Source organism: Mycteria americana, unplaced genomic scaffold (assembly GCF_035582795.1).
Source record: "Mycteria americana isolate JAX WOST 10 ecotype Jacksonville Zoo and Gardens unplaced genomic scaffold, USCA_MyAme_1.0 Scaffold_95, whole genome shotgun sequence".
Taxonomy (NCBI): Eukaryota; Metazoa; Chordata; class Aves; order Ciconiiformes; family Ciconiidae; genus Mycteria; species Mycteria americana.
The window spans coordinates 180155-205711 of NW_027445679.1; the positions used below are offsets into that span (position 1 = coordinate 180155).

General features: G+C 60.6%; 1 protein-coding gene across 1 annotated transcript in view; it reads left to right on the top strand.

Annotated features, from left to right (window-relative positions):
* FCGBP (Fc gamma binding protein) overlaps positions 1-21394 on the top strand; it is a 38511-nt gene extending 17117 nt beyond the window's left edge. The window contains exons 13-21 of the mRNA XM_075490724.1: positions 1395-1968; positions 4085-4683; positions 5191-5755; positions 7107-7708; positions 10142-10655; positions 14521-14720; positions 18908-19282; positions 19939-20223; positions 21225-21394. Of these exons, the coding sequence (XP_075346839.1) occupies positions 1395-1968; positions 4085-4683; positions 5191-5755; positions 7107-7708; positions 10142-10655; positions 14521-14720; positions 18908-19282; positions 19939-20223; positions 21225-21227 (3717 nt within the window). The 3' untranslated portion in view covers positions 21228-21394. The remainder of the gene's footprint in view (positions 1-1394; positions 1969-4084; positions 4684-5190; positions 5756-7106; positions 7709-10141; positions 10656-14520; positions 14721-18907; positions 19283-19938; positions 20224-21224) is intronic.
* Positions 21395-25557: the final 4163 nt, after the last annotated feature.

Here is a 25557-nt window from a genome sequence, read left to right on the forward strand (position 1 = left end):
CCTGGGGGTGTTGGTTGACAGCCGGCTGAATATGAGCCAGCAGTGTGCCCAGGCGGCCAAGAAAGCCAATGGCATCCTGGCTTGTATCAGACATAGTGTGGCCAGCAGGACTAGGGCAGTGATCGTCCCCTGTACTGGGCACTGGTGAGGCCGCACCTCGAATGCTGTGTTCAGTGTTGGGCCCCCCACTCCAAGAGAGACATTGAGGGGCTGGAGCGTGTCCAGAGAAGGGCAACGGAGCTGGGGAAGGGTCTGGAGCACAAGGCTGATGGGGAGCGGCTGAGGGACCTGGGGTTGTTCAGCCTGGAGAAAAGGAGGCTGAGGGGAGACCTCATCGCTCTCTACAACTACCTGAAAGGAGGCTGTAGAGAGGTGGGGGTCGGTCTCTTCTCCCAGGTAACAAGTGATAGGACGAGAGGAAATGGCCTCAAGTTGCGCCAGGGGAGGTTTAGACTGGATATGAGGAAATTTTACTTCACTGAAAGGGTTGGAGTTCAAATCAAGCTCCAATCAAGCTCCAATCAAGCTCCAATCAAGTTCCAATCAAGCATTGGAACAGGCTGCCCAGGGAAGTGGTTGAGTCGCCATCCCTGGAGGTATTTAAAGGACGTTTGGATGAGGTGCTCAGGGACATGGTGTAGTGGTGGTCTTGGCAGTGTTAGGTTTACGGTTGGACTCGATGATCTTAAAGGTCTTTTCCAACCTATACGATTCTGTGCTTCGGCGATTCTGTGCAACTGGAGAGGTTTTGCCGCAGCGAGCATCTCAGCAGCCCCTCATGAGGGTTGGCTCCAAGCTGTGGATCTTGCCAGCAGGGCACGGAGCTCACGGTGGGCGGTTGCACGCTGTAACGGTGGTTGCACGCTGCAGCGGGTGATTGCACGCTGCAGGATCGCCACGGCAGTGACTGCACATCGAGCAGTGGGTCCACGGCCTCAGCCTTGCTGCAGCGGGTGGTCACACACCCGAGTATCACTGCAGCGGGGCGTTGCATGCCACAGCACGTGGTTGCATGCCGTAACGGTGGTTGCCTGTTGCAGCAACACCCCAGCAGTAACTGCACGCTGCGGGGGGGCAACTGCGGAGACGCTGCATGCCGCTGCGAGGCGATTGCACGGTGCCGCAAGCACTTGCACGCCGCTGCAAAGCGATCGCACGCCGCCGCATCACCAGAGCAAGGCAATCGCATGCCGCGACGCCCCGGTAGCAATCGCCCGCTGCAGCGGGCGATCGCACGTCGCAGCAAGGTGATCGCACGCTGCGGCGAGCAACGGCTGCAGAAGCGATCGCGTGCCGCAGTGGGGCGATTGCACGCGGCGGCAAGGCGGTGGCACGCCCCAAGGCCACGTCGGTGCGTGTGCGTGGTGGTGACACCTGGTGCTCCCCACCCGCAGGTGAACGGGGTGGTGACGCTGCTCCCGGTGAGCCTGGAGGATGGCAAGGTGCAGGTCTTCCAGAGCGGGCTCAGCGCTGTGCTGGAGACGGATTTTGGGCTGCGGGTAATGTACGACTGGAACTGGCATCTGGTCATCGACCTCCCCAGCAGCTACTACAAACACACCTGCGGCCTCTGCGGCAACTTCAACTTCAAGCCCGAGGATGACATCCCCCAGAGCGGCAGTGACGTCGCCGCCATCGTGGACTGGGCCAAAGTCTGGAAAGTTCCTGATGACGACGACCCGTTTTGCTGGGATTATTGCAAAGGCACCTGCCCGGTGTGCGAGGAGGAGAAAAGGGAGCTGTACGGGGGCAACCAGTACTGCGGTCTCATCAAAAAAAGCTTCCAGGGGCCCTTCAAGGCTTGCCACGACATCGTCAAGCCCCAGGATTTCTACCGTAACTGCCTCTACGATGTGTGCATAAGCAACGGGGCGAAGAAAATCCTCTGCCAGACGTTGGAGGCTTACGCATCCACCTGCAAGAAGCGTGGGGCCGTCGTGCACGACTGGAGGACGCCGTCGGGCTGCCGTAAGCAACGGGTTTCCTCCTCCGTCTGTGTGGCGGGGTGGTTTTTGCAAAGAAGGGGAATACCTAGCATGGGATGATGCATGCAAAGCAGTCGGTGTTATTTGTACAAGGGGAACGTCTAGCTCTGGGGCGGTGCATGCAAAATAATTGGTGCATTTGCACGGTGCGAGATCCAGCCCCGGGCTGTTGCGCGCGAAGCGCCCGGCGCATTTGCACGGTGCGAGATCCAGCCCCGGGATGTTGCATGCAAAGCGCTTGGTGCATTTGCACGGTGCAAGATCCAGCCCCGGGATGTTGCGTGCAAAGCTCTCGGTGCATTTGCACGGTGCGAGATCCAGCCCCGGGATGTTGCATGCAAAGCGCTCGGTGCATTTGCACGGTGCAAGATCCAGCCCCGGGATGTTGCGTGCAAAGCGCTCGGTGCATTTGCACGGTGCGAGATCCAGCCCCGGGATGTTGCATGCAAAGCGCTCGGTGCATTTGCACGGTGCGAGATCCAGCCCCGGGATGTTGCGTGCAAAGCGCTCGGTGCATTTGCACGGTGCGAGATCCAGCCCCGGGATGTTGCGTGCAAAGCGCCCGGCGCATTTGCACGGTGCGAGATCCAGCCCCAGGATGTTGCGTGCAAAGCGCTCGGTGCATTTGCACGGTGCGAGATCCAGCCCCGGGATGTTGCATGCAAAGCGCCCGGTGCATTTGCACGGTGCAAGATCCAGCCCCGGGACGTTGCGCGCAAAGTGCTCGGTGCATTTGCACGGTGCGAGATCCAGCCCCGGGATGTTACACGCAAAGCGCCCGGCGCATTTGCACGGTGCGAGATCCAGCCCCGGGATGTTACACGCAAAGCGCTCGGTGCGTTTGCACGGTGCGAGATCCAGCCCCGGGCTGTTGCATGCAAAGCGCCCGGCGCATTTGCACGGTGCAAGATCCAGCCCCGGGCTGTTGCATGCAAAGCGCTTGGTGCATTTGCACAGTGTGAGATCCAGCTCCGGGCTGTTGCATGCAAAGCGCCCGGCGCATTTGCACGGTGCGAGATCCAGCCCCGGGATGTTGCGTGCAAAGCGCTCGGTGCATTTGCACGGTGCAAGATCCAGCCCCGGGCTGTCGCATGCAAAGCGCTCGGTGCATTTGCACGGTGCGAGATCCAGCCCCGGGATGTTGCACGCAAAGCGCCCGGCACATTTGCATGTTGCGAGATCCAGCCCCAGGATGTTGCGTGCAAAGCGCTCGGCGCATTTGCACGGTGCGAGATCCAGCCCCGGGATGTTACGCGCAAAGCGCTTGGTGCATTTGCACGGTGCGAGATCCAGCCCCGGGCTGTTGCGTGCAAAGTGCTCGGTGCATTTGCACGGTGCAAGATCCAGCCCCGGGATGTTGCGTGCAAAGCGCTCGGTGCATTTGCACGGTGCGAGATCCAGCCCCGGGATGTTGCGTGCAAAGCTCTCGGTGCATTTGCACGGTGCGAGATCCAGCCCCGGGATGTTGCATGCAAAGCGCTTGGTGCATTTGCACGGTGCAAGATCCAGCCCCGGGCTGTCGCATGCAAAGCGCTCGCTGCATTTGCACGGTGCGAGATCCAGCCCCGGGATGTTGCACGCAAAGCGCCCGGCACATTTGCATGTTGCGAGATCCAGCCCCAGGATGTTGCGTGCAAAGCGCTCGGCGCATTTGCACGGTGCGAGATCCAGCCCCGGGATGTTACGCGCAAAGCGCTTGGTGCATTTGCACGGTGCGAGATCCAGCCCCGGGCTGTTGCGTGCAAAGTGCTCGGTGCATTTGCACGGTGCAAGATCCAGCCCCGGGATGTTGCGTGCAAAGCGCTCGGTGCATTTGCACGGTGCGAGATCCAGCCCCGGGATGTTGCGTGCAAAGCTCTCGGTGCATTTGCACGGTGCGAGATCCAGCCCCGGGATGTTACGCGCAAAGCGCCCGGCGCATTTGCACGGTGCAAGATCCAGCCCCGGGCTGTTGCATGCAAAGCGCCCAGCGCATTTGCACGGTGCGAGATCCAGCCCCGGGCTGTTGCGCGCAAAGCGCTTGGTGCATGAACTCCTTGCAACACCCAGGTGACGCTGCTGCATCCTCCTCCTCTAATTGCCCCATTTCCTCCCCCCAGCGTTACCCTGCCCCGAAAATAGCCACTACGAAGCCTGTGGCAACGCCTGCCCGGCCACATGCACCAACCCGGATGCGCCCGCCACTTGCACCCAGCCCTGCGTGGAGACCTGCGCCTGCAACAAGGGCTACGTCCTCAGCGGCGGCCAGTGCGTGGCGGTGGCCAGCTGCGGCTGCACCCACGACGGTCACTACTACCGTCCCGGTGAGGAGTTTTGGGCCGATGAGACCTGCAAATCTTGGTGCAGGTGTGACCCAGATTTGGGCATGGTGGTGTGCAACGAAGCCGGTTGCAAGTTGGGCGAGAAGTGCGCCCTGGTGAAGGGCGTGCGGCGGTGCGTGGCCAAGAGCCGCTCCATCTGCGTGGCCACCGGTGACCCCCATTACACCACCTTCGACGGGCACCGCTACGATTTCATGGGCACCTGCATCTACCAGTTGGCTGCCCTCTGCTCTGATGACCCCACCCTCATCCCCTTCACCGTCACCGTGGAGAACAACAACCGGGGCAGCCGCGTAGTCTCCTACACCAAGGAGGTCACCCTGAAAGTCTACAACATGACCCTCAGCCTCAGCCAGGCGCACCCCCGGAAGCTCAAGGTAGGGGAGAATGAGGTGCCGGTTGAGTTGCGAGGTCATTGCACGGCATCCGGGCGGGCTGCAAGGTCCTTGTGTGGCGTTTGGGCGGGTTGCAAGGTCATTGCATGACATCGGGTTGGGTCGCGAGGTCGTCGCGTGGTGTCCCGCTGGGTTGCAAACTCATCGCAAGGCACTTGGGTGGGTTGCAAGGTTGTTGCATGGTGTCTGGATGGGCTTGAACAGTTGTCGCATGGCGTTTGGGTGGGCTGCAAACTCATGGCACGGAGTTTGGGTGCGTTGCGAGCTTGTCGTGTGGTGTTCCGGTGGGCTGCAAGCTCATTGCATGGTGCCTGGTTTGGTTGGCAAGGTCATTGCTTGGCATCTGGGTGGCCTTCAAGGTTGTATGGCATCGGGTTGAGTTGCGAGCTTGTGGCATGGCGTCTTGGTGGGCTTCAAAGTCGTTGCGCGGTGTCTTGGTGGGCTTCAAAGTCATCGCGTGGCATCGCGCCACCCATGTTGCCCTTCCAGGTCAACGGAATCCTGGTGGATCTGCCCTTCAACCACGACAACAAGCTCCATGTCTACCTCAGCGGCGTCCACGGCTTCATCAAGACTGACTTTGAGGTCATCGTCACCTTCGACTGGTACAGCTACGCCAGAGTCATCCTCCCCAACACCTACTCGCGGGCCGTCTGCGGCCTCTGCGGCAACGCCGACGGCGACCCCCGGGATGACTTCACTATGCGCGACGGGCAGCTGGCTACTGACGAAATCCAATTTGCCGACTCCTGGAAGGTGGCCGACGTCCCCGGTTGCTGGGCCGGTTGCACCGAGGATTGCAAAGTTTGCACCGAAGCGGAGAAACGCGCCTACCGGGGTGACAAACACTGCGGGCTCCTGATGAAGAAGGAAGGACCCTTCGCCGCCTGCCACAGCGCCATCGACCCGGCCCCCTACTTCGACGATTGTCTCTTCGACACGTGCCTCTACAAGGGGCATCAGGAAACGGTCTGCAGCTCCGTCACCGCCTACGTCACCGCCTGCCAGAGCCAAGGCATCCGCATCAGGAAGTGGCGCACGGCCGCCTTCTGCAGTACGTGGGGCTGAGGGCAGGGGCATCTCCTGGGGGTTGCGTGCACGGAGGGGGTTGGTGCTTGCATGCACAAAGCATTTTTGCTTGCACGAAGGGCTTGGGGCTCGCACGCACAAAGGCTTTCTGGGTTGCACAAAGTTTTGGGGATTGCACGCACAAAGGCTTTCTAGTTTGCACAAAGATTTTGGGGCTCGCATGCATGAAAAGGGCTTTCTGGTTTGCACAAAGTTTTGGGGATTGCACGCACAAAGGCTTTCTAGTTTGCACAAAGGTTTTGGGGCTTGCATGCATGAAAAAGGCTTTCTAGTTTGCACAAAGGTTTGGGGCTCACGCAAAAAGGCTTTCTGGGTTGCACAAAGTTTTGGGGCTCATGCACAAAGGCTTTCTAGTTTGCACAAAGATTTTGGGGCTCGCATGCATGAAAAGGGCTTTCTAGTTTGCACAAAAGTTTTGGGGCTCGCACGCACAAAGGCTTTCTAGTTTGCACAAAGGTTTTCGGGCTCGCACACACAAAGGCTTTCTGGTTTGCACAAAGTTTTGGGGCTCACGCACAAAGGCTTTCTAGTTTGCACAAAGATTTGGGGCTCGCACACACAAAGGCTTTCTAGTTTGCACAAAGGTTTTGGGGCTTGCATGCATGAAAAAGGCTTTCTAGTTTGCACAAAGTTTTGGGGCTCACGCACAAAGGCTTTCTGGGTTGCACAAAGTTTTGGGGCTCATGCACAAAGGCTTTCTAGTTTGCACAGAGTTTTGGGGCTCGCACACACAAAGGCTTTCTAGTTTGCACAAAGTTTTGGGGCTCATGCACAAAGGCTTTCTGGTTTGCACAAAGATTTTGGGGCTTGCACGCACAAAGGTTTTCTAGTTTGCACAAAAGTTTTGGGGCTCGCACACACAAAGGCTTTGTAGTTTGCACAAAGTTTTGGGGCTCGCATGCATGAAAAAGGCTTTCTAGTTTGCACAAAGTTTTGGGGATTGCACGCACAAAGGCTTTGTAGTTTGCACAAAGTTTTGGGGCTCGCATGCATGAAAAGGGCTTTCTAGTTTGCACAAAAGTTTTGGGGATTGCATGCACAAAGGCTTTCTGGGTTGCACAAAGTTTTGGGGCTCACGCACAAAGGCTTTCTGGGTTGCACGAAGGGTTTGGGCCTTGCGTGCATGAGGGTGGTTGGTCTCGCAAGCACGAAGGCTTTCTGGTTTGCAACAGAGGGTTTGGGCCTTGCATGCACGAACTGTTTGGGGTTTGCACGCACGGCGGCTTTCTGGTTTGCACGGGAGCTTTAGGGCTTCCACGCCCAAAGGTTTTGGAGCTCTGCAAACCACCACCCCCGCCGCTTTTCCCACCCCGCAGGCCCCGTCTGCCCCCCGAACCAGCACTACGAGCTCTGCGGCCCAGCCTGCCCCGCCACGTGCCGGGGCCAAGCAGAAGCGGAGGAATGCGAGGCGGCCGCGCCCTGCACCGAAGGCTGCTTCTGCGACGACGGCTTCTTGCTGAGCGGCGACCGCTGCGTCCCCCTGGCCCAGTGCGGCTGCTTGCACGAGGGTCGCTACTACAAGATGGGCGAGGAGTTTTTCGGCTGCCCTCGTTGCGGCGAGCGTTGCGCTTGCAAAAGAGCCGGGGCGGTGGAGTGCCGGCCGGCGGGTTGCACGGCGGGCGAGGTGTGCACGGTACAGGATGGGGTGCGGGGCTGCTACCCCCAGGACTGCGGGCACTGCCAGGTGCTGGGGGCGGTTTCCTACAGCACCTTCGACGGGCGCTCGCTGCATTTCGCCGGCACCTGCACCTACACCCTGGCGGTGGTCAAAGCCACCGGCCCCGAGGACCTGCTGGTGCCCTTCACCGTGGAGGTGGAGAAGAAGAGCGGCAAGGAGGGACCTTCCATCCGCCGGCTGCTGGTCACCGTGCGTGGAGTCACCGTCGGCATGGCCGGGGGCGCCCGGTGGGAGGTGACGGTGAGTAGGGCTGCGTGAGGTGCAAAAAAAACCCTTCGGGGTGCAAAGCCCAGCGTGCAAACTCCTCTTTAGCTTGCAAATGCCATTTTGGGGTGCACAGCAAGAGGTGCAAACCTTGGTTTGGGGTGCAAATCCCAGCATGCAAACTCCCCCTTAGCTTGCAAACCCTGCTTTGGGGTGCAACCCCTGCTTTGGGGTGCACGGCAGGCTGTGCGAGCCCCACTTTGGGGTGCAGACCTGATGTTGGGGTGCACAGCAGGATGTGCAAACCTTGTTTTGGGGTGCAACCCCTGCTTTGGGGGGCAAACCTTGTTTTGGGGTGCAACCCCTGCTTTGGGGTGCAAACCTTGTTTTGGGGTGCAACCCCTGCTTTGGGGTGCACGGCAGGCTGTGCAAACCTTGTTTTGGGGTGCAAACCTTGTTTTGGGGTGCAATCCCTGCTTTGGGGGGCAAACCCTGCTTTGGGGTGCACGGCAGGATGTGCAAACCCTGCTTTGGGGTGCAAACCTTGTTTTGGGGTGCAATCCTTGTTTTGGGGGGCAAACCCTGCTTTGGGGTGCAAAGCAGGCTGTGCGAGTCCCGCTTTGGGGTGCAGACCTGATGTTGGGGTGCACAGCGGGGCGTGCAAACCTTGTTTTGGGGTGCAACCCCTGCTTTGGGGGGCAAACCCTGCTTTGGGGCTCATGGCAGGATGTGCAAACCCTGCTTTGGGGTGCAAACCTTGTTTTGGGGTGCAATCCCTGCTTTGGGGTGCAAACCTTGTTTTGGGGTGCAAGCCCTGCTTTGGGGTGCACGGCAGGATGTGCAACCCCTGCTTTGGGGTGCAAACCTTGTTTTGGGGTGCAATCCCTGCTTTGGGGTTCACGGCAGGATGTGCAAACCTTGTTTTGGGGTGCAATCCCTGCTTTGGGGTGCAAGCCCTGCTTTGGGGTGCAAATCCCAGCATGCAAACTCCCCCTTAGCTTGCAACCCCTGCTTTGGGGTGCAAACCTTGTTTTGGGGTGCAACCCCTGCTTTGGGGTGCACGGCAGGATGTGCAAACCTTGTTTTGGGGTGCAACCCCTGCTTTGGGGTGCAAACCCTGCTTTGGGGTGCACAGCAGGATGTGCAAACCTTGTTTTGGGGTGCAATCCCTGCTTTGGGGTTCACGGCAGGATGTGCAAACCTTGTTTTGGGGTGCAAACCTTGTTTTGGGGTGCAACCCCTGCTTTGGGGTGCAAACCTTGTTTTGGGGTGCAATCCCTGCTTTGGGGTTCACGGCAGGATGTGCAAACCTTGTTTTGGGGTGCAAACCTTGTTTTGGGGTGCAAACCCTGCTTTGGGGTGCAACCCCTGCTTTGGGGGGCAAACCCTGCTTTGGGGTGCAAAGCAGGCTGTGCGAGTCCCGCTTTGGGGTGCAGACCTGATGTTGGGGTGCACAGCGGGGGGTGCAAACCTTGTTTTGGGGTGCAACCCCTGCTTTGGGGGGCAAACCCTGCTTTGGGGCGCATGGCAGGATGTGCAACCCCTGCTTTGGGGTGCAAACCTTGTTTTGGGGTGCAACCCCTGCTTTGGGGCGCACGGCAGGCTGTGCAAACCCTGCTTTGGGGTGCAAACCTTGTTTTGGGGTGCAAACCCTGCTTTGGGGTGCAAACCTTGTTTTGGGGTGCAAGCCCTGCTTTGGGGTGCACGGCAGGATGTGCAAACCTTGTTTTGGGGTGCAATCCTTGTTTTGGGGGGCAAACCCTGCTTTGGGGTGCAAAGCAGGCTGTGCGAGTCCCTCTTTGGGGTGCAGACCTGATGTTGGGGTGCACAGCAGGATGTGCAAACCTTGTTTTGGGGTGCAACCCCTGCTTTGGGGTGCAAACCTTGTTTTGGGGTGCAACCCCTGCTTTGGGGTGCACGGCAGGATGTGCAAACCTTGTTTTGGGGTGCAATCCTTGTTTTGGGGGGCAAACCCTGCTTTGGGGTGCAAAGCAGGCTGTGCGAGTCCTGCTTTGGGGTGCAGACCTGATGTTGGGGTGCACAGCGGGGCGTGCAAACCTTGTTTTGGGGTGCAACCCCTGCTTTGGGGGGCAAACCCTGCTTTGGGGCGCACGGCAAGATGTGCAACCCCTGCTTTGGGGTGCAAACCTTGTTTTGGGGTGCAACCCCTGCTTTGGGGTGCACGGCAGGCTGTGCAAACCTTGTTTTGGGGTGCAAACCTTCTTTTGGGGTTCAACCCCTGCTTTGGGGCGCGCGGCAGGCTGCGCGAACCCCGTCTCGGGCTGCAAACCTGACTTCGGGGCGCAAAGCAGACCGCGTCGGCCCCGCTTCGGGGCGCAGACCTGACCCCGGGGTGCGCAGCCGGCCGCGCGAGCCCCGCTTTGGGGCGCAAAGCGCGTTTTTGGGGTGCGCGGCGGGACGGGCAACCTCCGCTTGGGGATGCGAACCCCTTTTTTTTTTGCCCCGCAGGTGGACGGCGAGCAGCACCTCCTGCCGCTGTCGCTGGCCGCGGGGGCCGTGACGGTGTCCCAGGAGGGTGCCCACCGGGTGCTGCAGGTCCAGGGTGGCCCCAAGCTCCTCTACGACGGCAACGCCTACGTCCTGCTCACCCTCCCCGGCACCTACCGCGGGCGCGCCGACGGCCTCTGCGGCAACTTCAACGGTGACGCCGGCGATGACCTCACCGCCCCCGAGGAGCTGGGGGCTGCTTGGGGCACCCTCGCGACCACCTGCACCCACGGCTCCCCGCCTCCCGCTTGCCCCTCGGCCACCCCGGGGCCCTGCGGGCTGCTGACGGAGGCGACGGGACCCTTCGCCGGGTGCCACGGGGCGGTGGCACCCCAGCGGCACGTGGCTGGGTGCCTGCAGGAGCAGTGCAGCCGGGCGGGGGCCGGAGCGTTGTGTCGCAGCTTGCAGGCCTACGCCGCGGCCTGCCAGGCTGCCGGCGGGCGGCTCCAGGAGTGGCGGGCAGCTGCCAAGTGCCGTGAGTCACCCGGGGGTGGGGGGGGGGGGTGCGTTCGCATGCAGCGGGTTTGAGTTTCTGCAGGGGGGCAGCGGTTGCAGGCAGCTGCTCTTGATTTGCAAAGGTTGCAAGGAGGAAAGAGGTTGCATGCACCAGGGTTTAATTTCTGCAAGGAGGGAAGTGGCTGCATGCAGCGGGTTTGTGATTCTGCAGTGGGGCAGCGGTTGCGTGCAGCCGCTGTTTAGTTTTGCAAAGGTTGCAAGGAGGAAAGTGGTTGCATGCAAGGAGGAAAGTGGTTGCATGCAAGGAGGAAAGCGGTTGCATGCAAGGAGGAAAGCGGTTTGCATGAAGCGCATTTGAGTTTCTGCAAGGGGGGCAGCGGTTGCGTGCAGCTGCTCTTGATTTGCAAAGGTTGCAAGGAGGAAAGAGGTCGCATGCAAGGAGGAAAGCGGTTGCATGCACCAGGGTTTCATTTCTGCAAGGAGGGAAGCGGTTTGCATGAAGCGCATTTGAGTTTCTGCAGGGGGCAGCGGTTGCAGGCAGCTGCTCTTTAGTTTTGCAAAGGTTGCAAGAAGGAAAGCGGTTGCATGCAAGGAGGAAAGTGGTTTGCATGCAGCGCGTTTGAGTTTCTGCAGGGGGCAGCGGTTGCGTGCAGCTGCTCTTGATTTGCAAAGGTTGCAAGGAGGAAAGCGGTTGCATGCAAGAAGGAAGGGGGTTTGCATGCAGTGGGTTTGAGTTTCTGCAGGGGGCAGCGGTTGCAGGCAGCTGCTCTTGATTTGCAAAGGTTGCAAGGAGGAAAGTGGCTGCATGCAAGGAGGGAAGCGGTTGCATGCAGCAGGCTTGCGATGCTGCAGTGGGGCAGCGGTTGCAGGCAGCTGCTCTTGATTTGCAAAGGTTGCAAGGAGGAAAGAGGTTGCATGCAAGGAGGAAAGCGGTTGCATGCAAGGAGGAAAGCGGTTTGCATGAAGCGCATTTGAGTTTCTGCAGGGGGGCAGCGGTTGCAGGCAGCTGCTCTTGATTTGCAAAGGTTGCAAGGAGGAAAGCGGTTGCATGCAAGGAGGAAAGTGGTTGCATGCACCAAGGTTTAATTTCTGCAAGGAGGGAAGTGGCTGCATGCAGCAGGCTTGCGATTCTGCAGGGGGCAGCAGTTGCAGGCAGCTGCTCTGTAGTTTTGCAAAGGTTGCAAGGAGGAAAGCGGTCGCATGCAAGGAGGAAAGCGGTTGCATGCAGCGGGTTTGAGTTTCTGCAAGGGGGGCAGCGGTTGCAGGCAGCTGCTCTTGATTTGCAAAGGTTGCAAGGAGGAAAGCGGTTGCATGCAAGGAGGAAAGTGGTTGCATGCACCAAGGTTTAATTTCTGCAAGGAGGGAAGTGGCTGCATGCAGCAGGCTTGCGATTCTGCAGGGGGCAGCAGTTGCAGGCAGCTGCTCTGTAGTTTTGCAAAGGTTGCAAGGAGGAAAGCGGTCGCATGCAAGGAGGAAAGCGGTTGCATGCAGCGGGTTTGAGTTTCTGCAAGGGGGGCAGCGGTTGCAGGCAGCTGCTCTTGATTTGCAAAGGTTGCAAGGAGGAAAGAGGTCGCATGCAAGGAGGAAAGCGGTTGCATGCAGCAGGCTTGTGATTCTGCAGCGGGCAAGTGGTTGCGTGCAGCTGCTCTTGATTTGCAAAGGTTGCAAGGAGGAAAGTGGCTGCATGCAAGGAGGAAAGCGGTTTGCATGAAGTGCGTTTGAGTTTCTGCAGGGGGCAGCGGTTGCAGGCAGCTGCTGTTTAGTTTTGCAAAGGTTGCAAGGAGGAAAGTGGTTGCATGCACCAAGGTTTAATTTCTGCAAGGAGGGAAGTGGCTGCATGCAGCAGGCTTGTGATTCTGCAGCGGGCAAGTGGTTGCGTGCAGCTGCTCTGTAGTTTTGCAAAGGTTGCAAGGAGGAAAGCGGTTGCATGCACGGAGGAAAGGGGTTTGCATGCAGCGAGTTTGAGTTTCTGCAGGGGGGAAGCGGTTGCGTGCAGCTGCTCTTGATTTGCAAAAGTTGCAAGGAGGAAAGTGGCCGCATGCAAGAAGGAAAGTGGTTGCATGCACCAGGGTTTAATTTCTGCAAGGAGGGAAGCGGTTGCATGCAGCAGGCTTGCGATTCTGCAGTGGGGCAGCGGTTGCATGCAGCTGCTCTTTAGTTTTGCAAAGGTTGCAGGGAGGAAAGAGGTTGCATGCAGCGCGTTTGAGTTTCTGCAGGGGGGCAGCGGTTGCAGGCAGATGCTCTTGATTTGCAAAGGTTGCAAGGAGGAAAGCGGTTGCATGCACCAGGGTTTAATTTCTGCAAGGAGGGAAGTGGCTGCATGCAGCAGGCTTGCGATTCTGCAGGGGGCAAGTGGTTGCGTGCAGCTGCTCTGTAGTTTTGCAAAGGTTGCAAGGAGGAAAGTGGCCGCATGCAAGGAGGAAAGCGGTTGCATGCAGCAGGGTTTCATTTCTGCAAGGAGGGAAGCGGTTGCATGCAGCAGGCTTGCGATGCTGCAGTGGGGCAGCGGTTGCAGGCAGTTGCTCTGTAGTTTTGCAAAGGTTGCAAGGAGGAAAGCGGTTGCATGCACGGAGGAAAGTGGTTGCATGCAAGAAGGAAAGGGGTTTGCATGCAGCGAGTTTGAGTTTCTGCAGGGGGCAAGCAGTTGCGTGCAGCTGCTCTTGATTTGCAAAAGTTGCAAGGAGGAAAGTGGCCGCATGCAAGAAGGAAAGCGGTTGCATGCACCAGGGTTTCATTTCTGCAAGGAGGGAAGCGGCTGCATGCAGCAGGCTTGCGATTCTGCAGTGGGGCAGCGGTTGCAGGCAGCTGCTCTTGATTTGCAAAGGTTGCAAGGAGGAAAGCGGTTGCATGCAAGGAGGAAAGCGGTTGCATTCACCAGGGTTTAATTTCTGCAAGGAGGGAAGTGGCTGCATGCAGCAGGCTTGCGATGCTGCAGGGGGCAAGTGGTTGCGTGCAGCTGCTCTTTAGTTTTGCAAAGGTTGCAAGGAGGAAAGTGGTTGCATGCAAGAAGGAAAGCGGTTTGCATGCAGCGCGTTTGAGTTTCTGCAGTGGGGCAGCGGTTGCATGCAGCTGCTCTTGATTTGCAAAGGTTGCAAGGAGGAAAGTGGCCGCATGCAAGGAGGAAAGTGGTTGCATGCACCAGGGTTTCATTTCTGCAAGGAGGGAAGCGGTTGCATGCAGCAGGCTTGCGATTCTGCAGCGGGGCAGCGGTTGCAGGCAGCTGCTCTGTAGTTTTGCAAAGGTTGCAAAGAGGAAAGCGGTTGCATGCACGGAGGAAAGTGGTTGCATGCAAGGAGGAAAGTGGTCTGCATGAAACGCATTTGAGTTTCTGCAGGGGGCAGCGGTTGCGTGCAGCTGCTCTTGATTTGCAAAGGTTGCAAGGAGGAAAGTGGCCGCATGCAAGGAGGAAAGCGGTTGCATGCACCAGGGTTTCATTTCTGCAAGGAGGGAAGCGGTTTGCACGCAGCGGGTTTGCGTCGCCGCAAGAGCGCAGCGGCTGCGTGCCGCTGTGTTCCGCTTTTGCAAAGTCCTCGGGAAGAAAAGCGGCTGCATGCAGCGGCGCCTTTAATTTGCGCGGGGAAAGGAGTTGCCCGCAGCGTTTTTTTAAATTTCTTGCAAGGGGGACACGGTTTCACCTGCCGCGGCGCTTTAGTTCCGCCAATTTTGGCAAGGGGAAAAACGGTTGCATGCAAATTTTTTGCTGGGGCAAGCGCTTTGCGCACAGCACCCGCCTTTGCGCAATATTTGCTCTTGCAACGGCTTCTGCAAAGCGCTTTCATTTTTTTTTTTTTTTTTTTCCCTTATTTTATTTTGCCCTTGGAAAAAGCGAAAAGAAAGAGCAAATCGTAAAGCCGCTGTTTTTCCCTCCGCTTTTCGCCCGCCAGCGTTTTCCTGCCCTCCCAACAGCCACTACGAGCTCTGCGCCCGCACCTGCGACCAAACCTGCGCCAGCCTCTCCGCCAGCACCCGCTGCACCGGGAAGTGCTTCGAGGGCTGCCAGTGCGACGAGGGTTTCTTCTTCAACGGGGACGAGTGCGTCCCCGCCGACTCCTGCGGGTGCCTGCACCACGGCCGCTACTTCGAGGTGGGTGCTGCCGGGCAGGCGTGCGTCCTTGCAAGGGCAGCGTTGCAAGCTTGCACGCCCCGCAGGCGCTTGCGTCCTTGCAAGGGCAACATTGCACCCTTGCACGCCCCGCAGGTGCTTGCATCCTTGCAAGAGCAGCGTTGCACCCTTGCACGCCCCACGGGCGCTTGCATCCTTGCAAGGGGAGCGTTGCACGCTTGCGTGTTGCACCCTTGCACGCCCCGCGGGCGCTTGCGTCCTTGCAAGGGCAGCGTTGCACCCTTGCACGCCCCGCGGGCGCTTGCATCCTTGCAAGGGCAACATTGCACCCTTGCACGCCCCGCAGGCGCTTGCGTCCTTGCACGGGGAGCGTTGCACCCTTGCACGCCCCATGGGCGCTTCTGTCTTTGCACAGGGAGCATTGCACGCTTGGGTGTTGCACCCTTGCACGCCCCACGGGCGCTTGCATCCTTGCAAGGGGAGCGTTGCACGCTTGCGTGTTGCACCCTTGCACGCCCCACAGGTGCTTGCATCCTTGCAAGGGCAACGTTGCACCCTTGCACGCCCTGCGGGCGCTTGCATCCTTGCAAGGGCAACATTGCACCCTTGCACGCCCCGCAGGCGCTTGCGTCCTTGCACGGGGAGCGTTGCACCCTTGCACGCCCCACGGGCGCTTGTGTCTTTGCACAGGGAGCATTGCACGTTTGGGTGTTGCACCCTTGCACGCCCCACAGGCGCTTGCATCCTTACAAGGGGAGCGTTGCACGCTTGCGTGTTGCACCCTTGCACACCCCACGGGCGCTTGCATCCTTGCAAGGGGAGCGTTGCACCCTTGCACACCCCACAGATGTTTGTGTCCTTGCACGGGGAGAATTGCACACTTGCCCATTGCACCCTTGCACGCCCCACGGGCGCTTGCGTCTTTGCACGGGGAGCATTGCACACTTGCCCATCGCACCCTTGCACACCCCACGGGCGCTTGCATCCTTGCAAGGGCAGCGTTGCACCCTTGCACGCCCCACGGGCGCTTGTGTCCTTGCAAGGGGAGCGTTGCGCCCTTGCACACCCCACAGATGTTTGCGTCCTTGCACAGGGAGCATTGCACGCTTGCCCATTGCACCCTTGCACGCCCCGCAGGCTCTTGCATCCTTGCAAGGGGAGCATTGCACGCTTGCCCATCACACACTTGCACGCCCCACGGGCTCTTGCATCCTTGCACAGGCAGTGTTGCACGCTTGCACACCCCACGGGCGCTTGCATCCTTGCAAGGGCAGCGTTGCACCCTTGCACGCCCCAGGGGTGCTTGCATCCTTGCACGGGGAGCATTGCACACATGCACGCCCACGAGTGCTTGCGTCCTTGCAAGGGCAACGTTGCACCCTTCCACTTTGCATCCTTGCACGCCCCACGGGCGCTTGCATCCTTGCAAGAGCAGCGTTGCACCCTTGCACGCCCCACGGGTGCTTGTGTCCTTGCACGAGGAGCATTGCACGCTTGCCCATTGCACCCTTGCACACCCCACGGGCTCTTGCATCCTTGCAAGGGCAACGTTGCACCCTTGCACGCCCCTCGGGTGCTTGTGTCCTTGCACGGGGAGCATTGCACGCTTGCCCATTGCACCCTTGCACGCCCCACGGGTGCTTGCATCCTTGCAAGGGCAACGTTGCACCCTTGCACACCCCACGGGCGCTTGCGTCCTTGCACGGGGAGCATTGCACGCTTGCCCATTGCACCCTTGCACGCCCCACGGGCGTTTGCGTTCTTGCACGGGGAGCATTGCACGCTTGCCCATTGCACCCTTGCCCGCCCCACGGGTGCTTGCATCCTTGCAAGAGCAGCGTTGCACCCTTGCACGCCCCACGGGTGCTTGTGTCCTTGCACGAGGAGCATTGCACGCTTGCCCATTGCACCCTTGCACACCCCACGGGCTCTTGCATCCTTGCAAGGGCAACGTTGCACCCTTGCACGCCCCTCGGGTGCTTGTGTCCTTGCACGGGGAGCATTGCACGCTTGCCCATTGCACCCTTGCACGCCCCACGGGTGCTTGCATCCTTGCAAGGGCAACGTTGCACCCTTGCACACCCCACGGGCGCTTGCGTCCTTGCACGGGGAGCATTGCACGCTTGCCCATTGCACCCTTGCACGCCCCACGGGCGTTTGCGTTCTTGCACGGGGAGCATTGCACGCTTGCCCATTGCACCCTTGCCCGCCCCACGGGTGCTTGCATCCTTGCAAGAGCAGCGTTGCACCCTTGCACGCCCCACGGGTGCTTGCATCCTTGCACGGGGAGCATTGCACACTTGCCCATTGCACCCTTGCACGCCCCACGGGTGCTTGTGTCCTTGCACGGGGAGCATTGCACGCTTGCCCATTGCACCCTTGCACGCCCCACGGGTGCTTGTGTCCTTGCACGGGGAGCATTGCACACTTGCCCATTGCACCCTTGCACGCCCCACGGGTGCTTGCATCCTTGCAAGGGCAACGTTGCACCCTTGCACACCCCACGGGCGCTTGCATCCTTGCACGCCCCACAGGCGCTTGTGTCCTTGCACGGGGAGCATTGCACACTTGCCCATCGCACCCTTGCACACCCCACGGGCGCTTGCATCCTTGCAAGGGCAACGTTGCACCCTTGCACGCCCCACGGGCGCTTGTGTCCTTGCAAGGGGAGCGTTGCGCCCTTGCACACCCCACAGATGTTTGCGTCCTTGCACGGGGAGCATTGCACGCTTGCCCATTGCACCCTTGCACGCCCCACAGGCTCTTGCATCCTTGCAAGGGGAGCATTGCACGCTTGCCCATCACACACTTGCACGCCCCACGGGCTCTTGCATCCTTGCACAGGCAGTGTTGCACCCTTGCACGCCCCACGGGCGCTTGCATCCTTGCACAGGCAGTGTTGCACGCTTGCACACCCCACGGGTGCTTGCGTCCTTGCACGGGGAGCATTGCACGCTTGCCCATTGCACCCTTGCCCGCCCCACGGGCGCTCGCATCCTTGCAAGAGCAGCGTTGCACCCTTGCACGCCCCAGGGGTGCTTGCATCCTTGCACGGGGAGCATTGCACACATGCACGCCCACGAGTGCTTGCGTCCTTGCAAGGGCAACGTTGCACCCTTCCACTTTGCATCCTTGCACGCCCCACGGGCGCTTGCATCCTTGCAAGAGCAGCGTTGCACCCTTGCACGCCCCACGGGTGCTTGTGTCCTTGCACGGGGAGCATTGCACACTTGCCCATTGCACCCTTGCACGCCCCACGGGCGCTTGCGTCCTTGCACGGGGAGCATTGCACGCTTGCCCATTGCACCCTTGCACGCCCCACAGGCGCTTGCATCCTTGCAAGGGCAGCGTTGCACCCTTGCACGCCCCACGGGTGCTTGCGTCCTTGCACGGGGAGCATTGCACGCTTGCCCATTGCACCGTTGCACGCCCGACGGGCGCTTGCATCCTTGCAAGAGCAGCGTTGCACCCTTGCACGCCCCTCGGGTGCTTGTGTCCTTGCACGGGGAGCATTGCACGCTTGCCCATTGCACCCTTGCCCGCCCCACGGGCGCTCGCATCCTTGCAAGAGCAGCGTTGCACCCTTGCACGCCCCACGGGTGCTTGTGTCCTTGCACGGGGAGCATTGCACGCTTGCCCATTGCACCCTTGCACGCCCCATGGGTGCTTGCGTCCTTGCAAGGGCAACGTTGCACCCTTGCACACCCCACGGGCGCTTGCATCCTTGCACACCCCACGGGCGCTTGCGTCCTTTCACGGGGAGCATTGCACCCTTGCCCATTGCACCCTTGCACGCCCCACGGGCGCTCGCATCCTTGCAAGAGCAGCGTTGCGCCGCCGTACGCCCCATGCACGTCTGCAACGCTGCAGGACACCGGTTGCGCGGGGCCTTTTTTCCCTTCTTGCAACCTTTTGCAGGGGGAAACCACTTGCGCGCAGCCCTGCAGCCCTGCAGCCCTGCAGCCCTGCAGCCCTGCAGCCCTGCTTTTCTTCTTGCAAGGAGAAAACCGGTTGCACGCAGCATTCCCCTGCGCCTTCGCGGTCCCTGCGAGGAGGACGCGGCTCGCACGCGGCGTTTCTTTACCTCCCGCGCCTTTGCGAGGAGAAAACGAGTTGCACGCAGCTTTTCCCCCCCCCCCCGTTTTTGCAATCTTTGCGTGGGGAAACCTGTCCGACGCAGCGTTTTTATCGGCTGTCCCGCCCCACAGATCGCCGAGTCCGTCCTCTCCCCCGACTGCAGCGAGAGCTGCACGTGCCGGGCGGCGGGTGGCATGCAGTGCAGACCGGCTGGTTGCCCCTTCGGCCAAGCTTGTGGCCTCAAGGATGGTGTCCGGGGCTGCGTGGAACAACCGGGACGCTGCACCCTGGCCCCCGCCGCTCGCTTTGTCTCCTTCGATGGGGCCACCGGCACCACCACGGCCACCGGAATCTACGTGATGGCCACCCCGTGTGACCGGCACCACCCCGCCTGGTTCCGGCTCTTGGCTGATGTTGAGGAGAACCAGGACCAGCCAGCCGTGGTGGCCCTTCACCTCTTCAGCCCCCAGGCCTTCCTCACCATCAAGAAGGACAAGAAGGTCTGGGTAGGTCATCCCCACCCCGCTGCCATCCAAAAAGTCCCCGTGCCTTTCGTCGTAACCCAAATCCGTGTTTTCCCACCGCAAGGTCCATCAGTGTCACGCGAGGGATGGACCAGCACGGGCCGTCCTCCATCCCACCGTCACCGTGAGATGTCCACGCGTTGACCCGTTCCTTCATTTTGACCAAAACAGCCTTTTCCCAGCAGTTTCAGGCAAATGAGGCACCCGTGGGGGTTGTCCTCCATCCCACCATCGTCAAGAGACGTCCGCGCATCTGCTCGGCCCGTTATATTGACCAAAATTGCTTTTTTTTGTCAGTAATTTCATGTAAAGGAAGCACCCATGGGTGCCCTCCTTCACCCCAGCCCCATGGAGGTGTCCAGGTCTTCACCCCACCTCCCACCCCGGTCCCCAAGCAGGAACGAACCTCATGAGATCAACCCTCACTCCCATCTCCATCCCGCGTATCCCCCCGGGGTGCTTCATGCCATCTCTCCATACCTAAAAAGGAGGGATTTCACCCCATTTTGGGTTCCACCACTATGGAGAAGGTTGGTGGTGGAGAAATGACCTATTTCCTGGCTTTTTCACCCCAATTTGACTTTATTTCAACGTTGCGTTGCGTGGAGCCATGCTCTCCTTATTGGTGTCTTCTCCAGGTCAATGGGGTTCCAGCCACCCTCCCTGTGGAGGTCTCCGGGACGTTGACCGTCACTGAGACCCGGGACACCATCTGGATCACCCAAAAACCGGAATTCGTCGTCGGCCTCAGCCCCGCCGGGGAGGTGACGATGACGGTGGTCCAGGACCTGAGCAAGCATCTCTGCGGGATCTGCGGTAACTACGACGGGAACGCAGCCAACGACCTCCAAGGGCCTGACGGGAAATTGGTGGCGGACGTGGTGGCGGTGGCGAAGGCCTGGAGAGCGCCCGATTTCACCCAAGTGAGTGTCCTCAGGAGGTGACAACACGGGTCTTGGTTTGGGTGATATTTGTCATCTTTCGTGTCCTAGCTCGGTCTTTTCGTTGTGTCCATGTGGGCCTTGGTGCCACCGCCGTGAAGAAACGTCCATCACTTGGTCCCATCCCTTCATATTAACCAAAAATTCCTTTTTTCCCCATCAATTTAATCCAAGGAGAGTGGTGTCCTTCATCCCACCGTCATCAAGAGATCTTCATCCATCAGCCCATCCCTTCAGATTAACCCAAAATTGCCTTTTTTCCCCAACTGTTTCATGCAAGGGAAGCCCCCACAGGTGCCACCCTTCATCCCACCATCATCCTGAGACGTCCATCTCTTGGCCCATCTCTTCCTTTTAACCAAAATCGCCTTTTTCTCACCGTTTTCATCCAAGAGAAGCACCCATGTTGGTGGTCTTCATCATCAAGACAACGCCTTGACCCATCTTTCCATTTTTGACCAAAATCATCCTTTTTTCCACTAATTTCGTGCAAGGAGAGCGCCCACCTGCGGTGTCCTTCATCCCGCCATCATCAAGAGATCTTCAGCCATCAACCCGCCCTTCGGCTTAACCAAAAAATCACCTTTTTTTCCCCCAATTTCATACAAGCAAAGCCACCGTGGGTGGTGTCCTTCATTCCACCGTCGTCAAGAGATCTTCAGCCATCAAGCCACCCTTCGGCTTAACCAAAATAGTCCTTTTTCCCCTCAGATCAGGCCCAAAAAATCACCCGCGAGGAACCCGTGGGGTCATCGTTGGACCCCGTCGTCACGTGGGGAGAAAGAGGGGGGGGGGGGGGGGGGGAGAGCCCAAAAAAAGGGAGAGAAAACCCCAAAAGAGGGAGAAAGAGCCCAAAAAGAGGGGGGGGAAGAGCCCCCAAAAAAGGCGGGAAAGAGCCCAAAAAGTGAAAAAACCCAAAAAAGGAGAAATCACCCCCAAAAATAGGGGATTCACCTTCTTTTTTCTCTCTTCCCCCCCCCCAGTGATGCAAAAAACCGGCATTTAGACGCCGGGAAGCGGGACGACGCGCCTCATCGCTGAGGTCATCGCAGCAAAACGGACGCATATATGAAAAAGGGACCTTCCCCTCCCCCCCTCCCCTCCCCTCCCCTCCCCCCCCCCATATTTGAGGTTTTCTCCCCTCCCCACGCAAAAAAATAAAACGGGAGAAGCTGGGTTTGGGTTGCAAATAAAATCGTCGAAATCGGGGGGGGGGGGGGAAATAAGAGGGAGGGGAAGGTGTCAGGGTGCCTGGGGGGGTGGGGGGGGTGGGGGAGGGTGGTTCCCGGACGCCCGGGTCCCCTGCCAGGGTGCCCTGCCCGGGGTGGCTCTTGTCCCCCCCTTGACGCGGTTCAGTCAATATTTCCCGTCACGGCCCTGCCCGTGGCCCGGATGCCTGGGACCCATGGGTGGGGGGGGGCACCCGGATACCTGGGACCCGTGGGTGGGGGGGGGGAACCGGATGCCTGGGTCCCATGGGTGGGGGGGGCACCCGGATACCTGGGTCCCATGGGTGGGGGGGGGCACCCGGATGCCTGGGACCCGTGGGTGGGGGGGGGGAACCGGATGCCTGGGTCCCATGGGTGGGGGGGGCACCCGGATACCTGGGACCCGTGGGTGGGGGGGGGCACCCGGATACCTGGGACCCGTGGGTGGGGGGGGGGAACCGGATGCCTGGGTCCCATGGGTGGGGGGGGGGAACCGGATACCTGGGACCCGTGGGTGGGGGGGGCACCCGGATGCCTGGGTCCCATGGGTGGGTGGGGGGACCGGATGCCTGGATCCCATGGGGGGGGGGGGGGCACCCGGATACCTGGGTCCCATGGGGGGAGGGGGGGAACCGGATGCCTGGGTCCCATGGGTGGGGGGGGGGAACCGGATGCCTGGGTCCCATGGGTGGGGGTACCTGGGTCCCGTGGGGGGGTGGGGCACCGGATGCCTGGGACCCGGGGGTGGGGGGGGGCACCCGGATGCCTGGGTCCCATGGGTGGGGGGGGGGGAACCGGATATCTGGGTCCCATGGGTGGGGGTACCTGGGTCCCGTGGGTGGGGGGACACCCGGATATCTGGGTCCCATGGGGGGGGGGGGGAACCGGATGAATGGGTCCCATGGCTGGGGGTACCTGGGTCCCGTGGGTGTGGGGGGGCACCGGATACCTGGGTCCCATGGGTGGGGGGAACCGGATACCTGGGTCCCATGGGGGGGGGTACCTGGGTCCCATGGGTGGGGGGGGCACCGGATACCTGGGTCCCATGGGTGGGGGGGGACCGGATACCTGGGTCCTATGGGTGGGGGGGGGCACCCAGATATCTGGGTCCCATGGGTGGGGGTACCTGGATCCCGTGGGTGGGGGGGGCACCCGGATATCTGGGTCCCATCGGTGGGGGGGGGAACCGGATGAATGGGTCCCATGGGTGGGTGGGGGGAACCGGATGCCTGGGTCCTATGGGTGGGGGGGGGCACCCAGATATCTGGGTCCTATGGGTGGGGGGGGGGACCGGATGCCTGGGTCCCATGGGTGGGGGTACCTGGATCCCGTGGGTGGGGGGGCACCCGGATACCTGGGTCCCATGGGTGGGGGGGGGAACCGGGTGAATGGGTCCCATGGGTGGGGGTACCTGGGTCCCGGGGGGGGGGGGGACACCCGGATATCTGGGTCCCATGGGTGGGGGGGGAACCGGATGCCTGGGTCCCATGGGGGGGGGGTACCTGGGTCCCATGGGTGGGGGGGGAAACCGGATACCTGGGTCCTATGGGTGGGGGGGGCAGCCAGATATCTGGGTCCCATGGGTGGGGGGGGGGCACCGGATACGTGGGTCCTATGGGTGGGGGGGGAAACCGGATGCCTGGGTCTCCCCGAATGTGTCCCCCAGTTCACCCCAGTGTCTCCCCAGTGTCCCCAGTCCCTCCCAGTGCGCCTCAGTCCCCCCCCAATGTCTCCCCCAGTATCGCCCCCCAGTGTTCCCAGTCTCCCCCAGTTTGTCCCAGTCCCCTCCAGTATGCTCCCCAGTGCACCCCAGTCCTCCCGCAATATCTCCCCCAGTGTTCCCAATCCCTCCCAGTTTGTCCCAGTCCCTCTCCCAGTGCCTCCCAATGCATTCCAGTCCCACTCAACGTCCCCCCCAGTGTCCCTCCCAGCGTTCCCAGTCCCCCCAGTATGTCCCAGTCCCCCTCAGTGTCACCCCGCAAGGGCCCACAGTCCATCCCAGTCCCCCCCAGTGACGGTGTGGGCAGAGGCGGAAGCGCCTGGGGCCCTGGGAGGTGCCACCTGGGGGGGCCCCCCCGGCCTGTCCCCTCCCTGGGGATAAAGTGGCTTCGGCCACGCTGCGGGCACTGAGTGGCACCATGGGACCCCGGTGAGTGCGGGGACATCGGGGACATCGGGGGACATGGGGATGTGGGGGGACATTGGGGACATGGGGATGTGGGGGGACATTGAGGGACATGGGGATGTGGGGGACATTGGGGGACGGGGGGGACATGGGGATGTGGGGGGACATTGGGGACATTGAGGGACATGGGGATGTGGGGGACATCGGGGGACATGGGGATGTGGGGGGACATTGGGGACATTGAGGGACATGGGGATATGGGGGGACATCGGGGACATTGGGGCACATGGGGATGTGGGGGGACATTGGGGGACGGGGGGGACATGGGGATGTGGGGGGACATCGGGGACATCGGGGGACATGGGGATGTGGGGGGACATTGGGGACATTGAGGGACATGGGGATGTGGGGGGACATCGGGGGACATGGGGATGTGGGGGGACATCGGGGACATCGGGGGACATGGGGATGTGGGGGGACATTGGGGACATGGGGATGTGGGGGGACATCGGGGACATTGGGGGACATGGGGATGTGGGGGGACATTGAGGGACATGGGGATGTGGGGGGACATCGGGGACATCGGGGGACATGGGGATGTGGGGGGACATTGGGGACATTGAGGGACATGGGGGGACATGGGGATGTGGGGGGACATTGGGGGACATGGGGATGTGGGGGGACATCGGGGACATTGAGGGACATGGGGGTGTGGGGGGACATTGGGGGACATGGGGATGTGGGGGGACATTGAGGGACATTGAGGGACATGGGGATGTGGGGGGACATTGGGGGACGGGGGGGACATGGGGATGTGGGGGGACATTGAGGGACATTGAGGGACATGGGGGTGTGGGGGGACATTGGGGACATGGGGATGTGGGGGGACATCGGGGACATTGGGGGACATGGGGATGTGGGGGGACATTGGGGGACATGGGGATGTGGGGGGACATTGGGGACATTGAGGGACATGGGGGTGTGGGGGGACATTGGGGGATGGGGGGGACATGGGGATGTGGGGGGACATTGGAGAGGACGTGAGGACATGGGGGGACATTGAGGGACACGGGGACATTGGAGTCGTTGAGGGACATGGGGGGACATTGGAGACATGGGGGGACATTGGGGGACAAGGGAGGGGACATGGGCATCATTGATGGACATTGGGGGACATTGGGGACATTGGGGACATTGGGGGACATGGGGGACATGGGGGACATGGGGGTCATTGGGGACATTGGGAACATTGGGGACATTTGGGACATGGGGAACATGGGGGGACATTGGGGGACAGGGGGACATGGGGGGACATTGGGGGACATGGGAGGGGACAGGGGGGTCATTGATGGACATTGGAGGACATTAGAGACGTGACATGGGGGGACATGTGGGGACACGGGAGGGGACCTGGGGGACATTGGAGGACATCGGGGACATGGGGGACATCTGGACACATGGAGACAGGAGGGACATCGGGGGACTTGGGGGACATTGGAGGACATTTGGGGACATTGGGGGACATGGGGGACATCTGGACACATGGGGGACTGGGGGGGACATTGGAGGACATTGGGGGACATTGGGACATGGGGGACATCTGGACTCCTGGGGGACTGGGGGTCATGGGGGACATGGGGACAGGTGGAGAGGGACACGCAGGGGACACGCAGAAGGTCACGCACGGGGACACGCGTGCATGGGGACAGGGACACGCAGAAGGTCACGCACGGGGACACGCGTGCATGGGGACAGGGACACGCAGGGGACAGGGACAGGCAGGGGAGGCGTGGGGACAGGGAGGGGTGGAGGGACGGGTGGACGGATGGACAGATGGCTGGAGGAAGGACAGATGGACAGCTAGAGGAATGGATGGATGGACGGATGGATGAAGGACAGATGGGTGGTTGGATGGATGGATGGATGGATGGAGGAAGGACAGATGGACAGCTAGAGGAATGGGTGGATGGATGAAGGATGGAC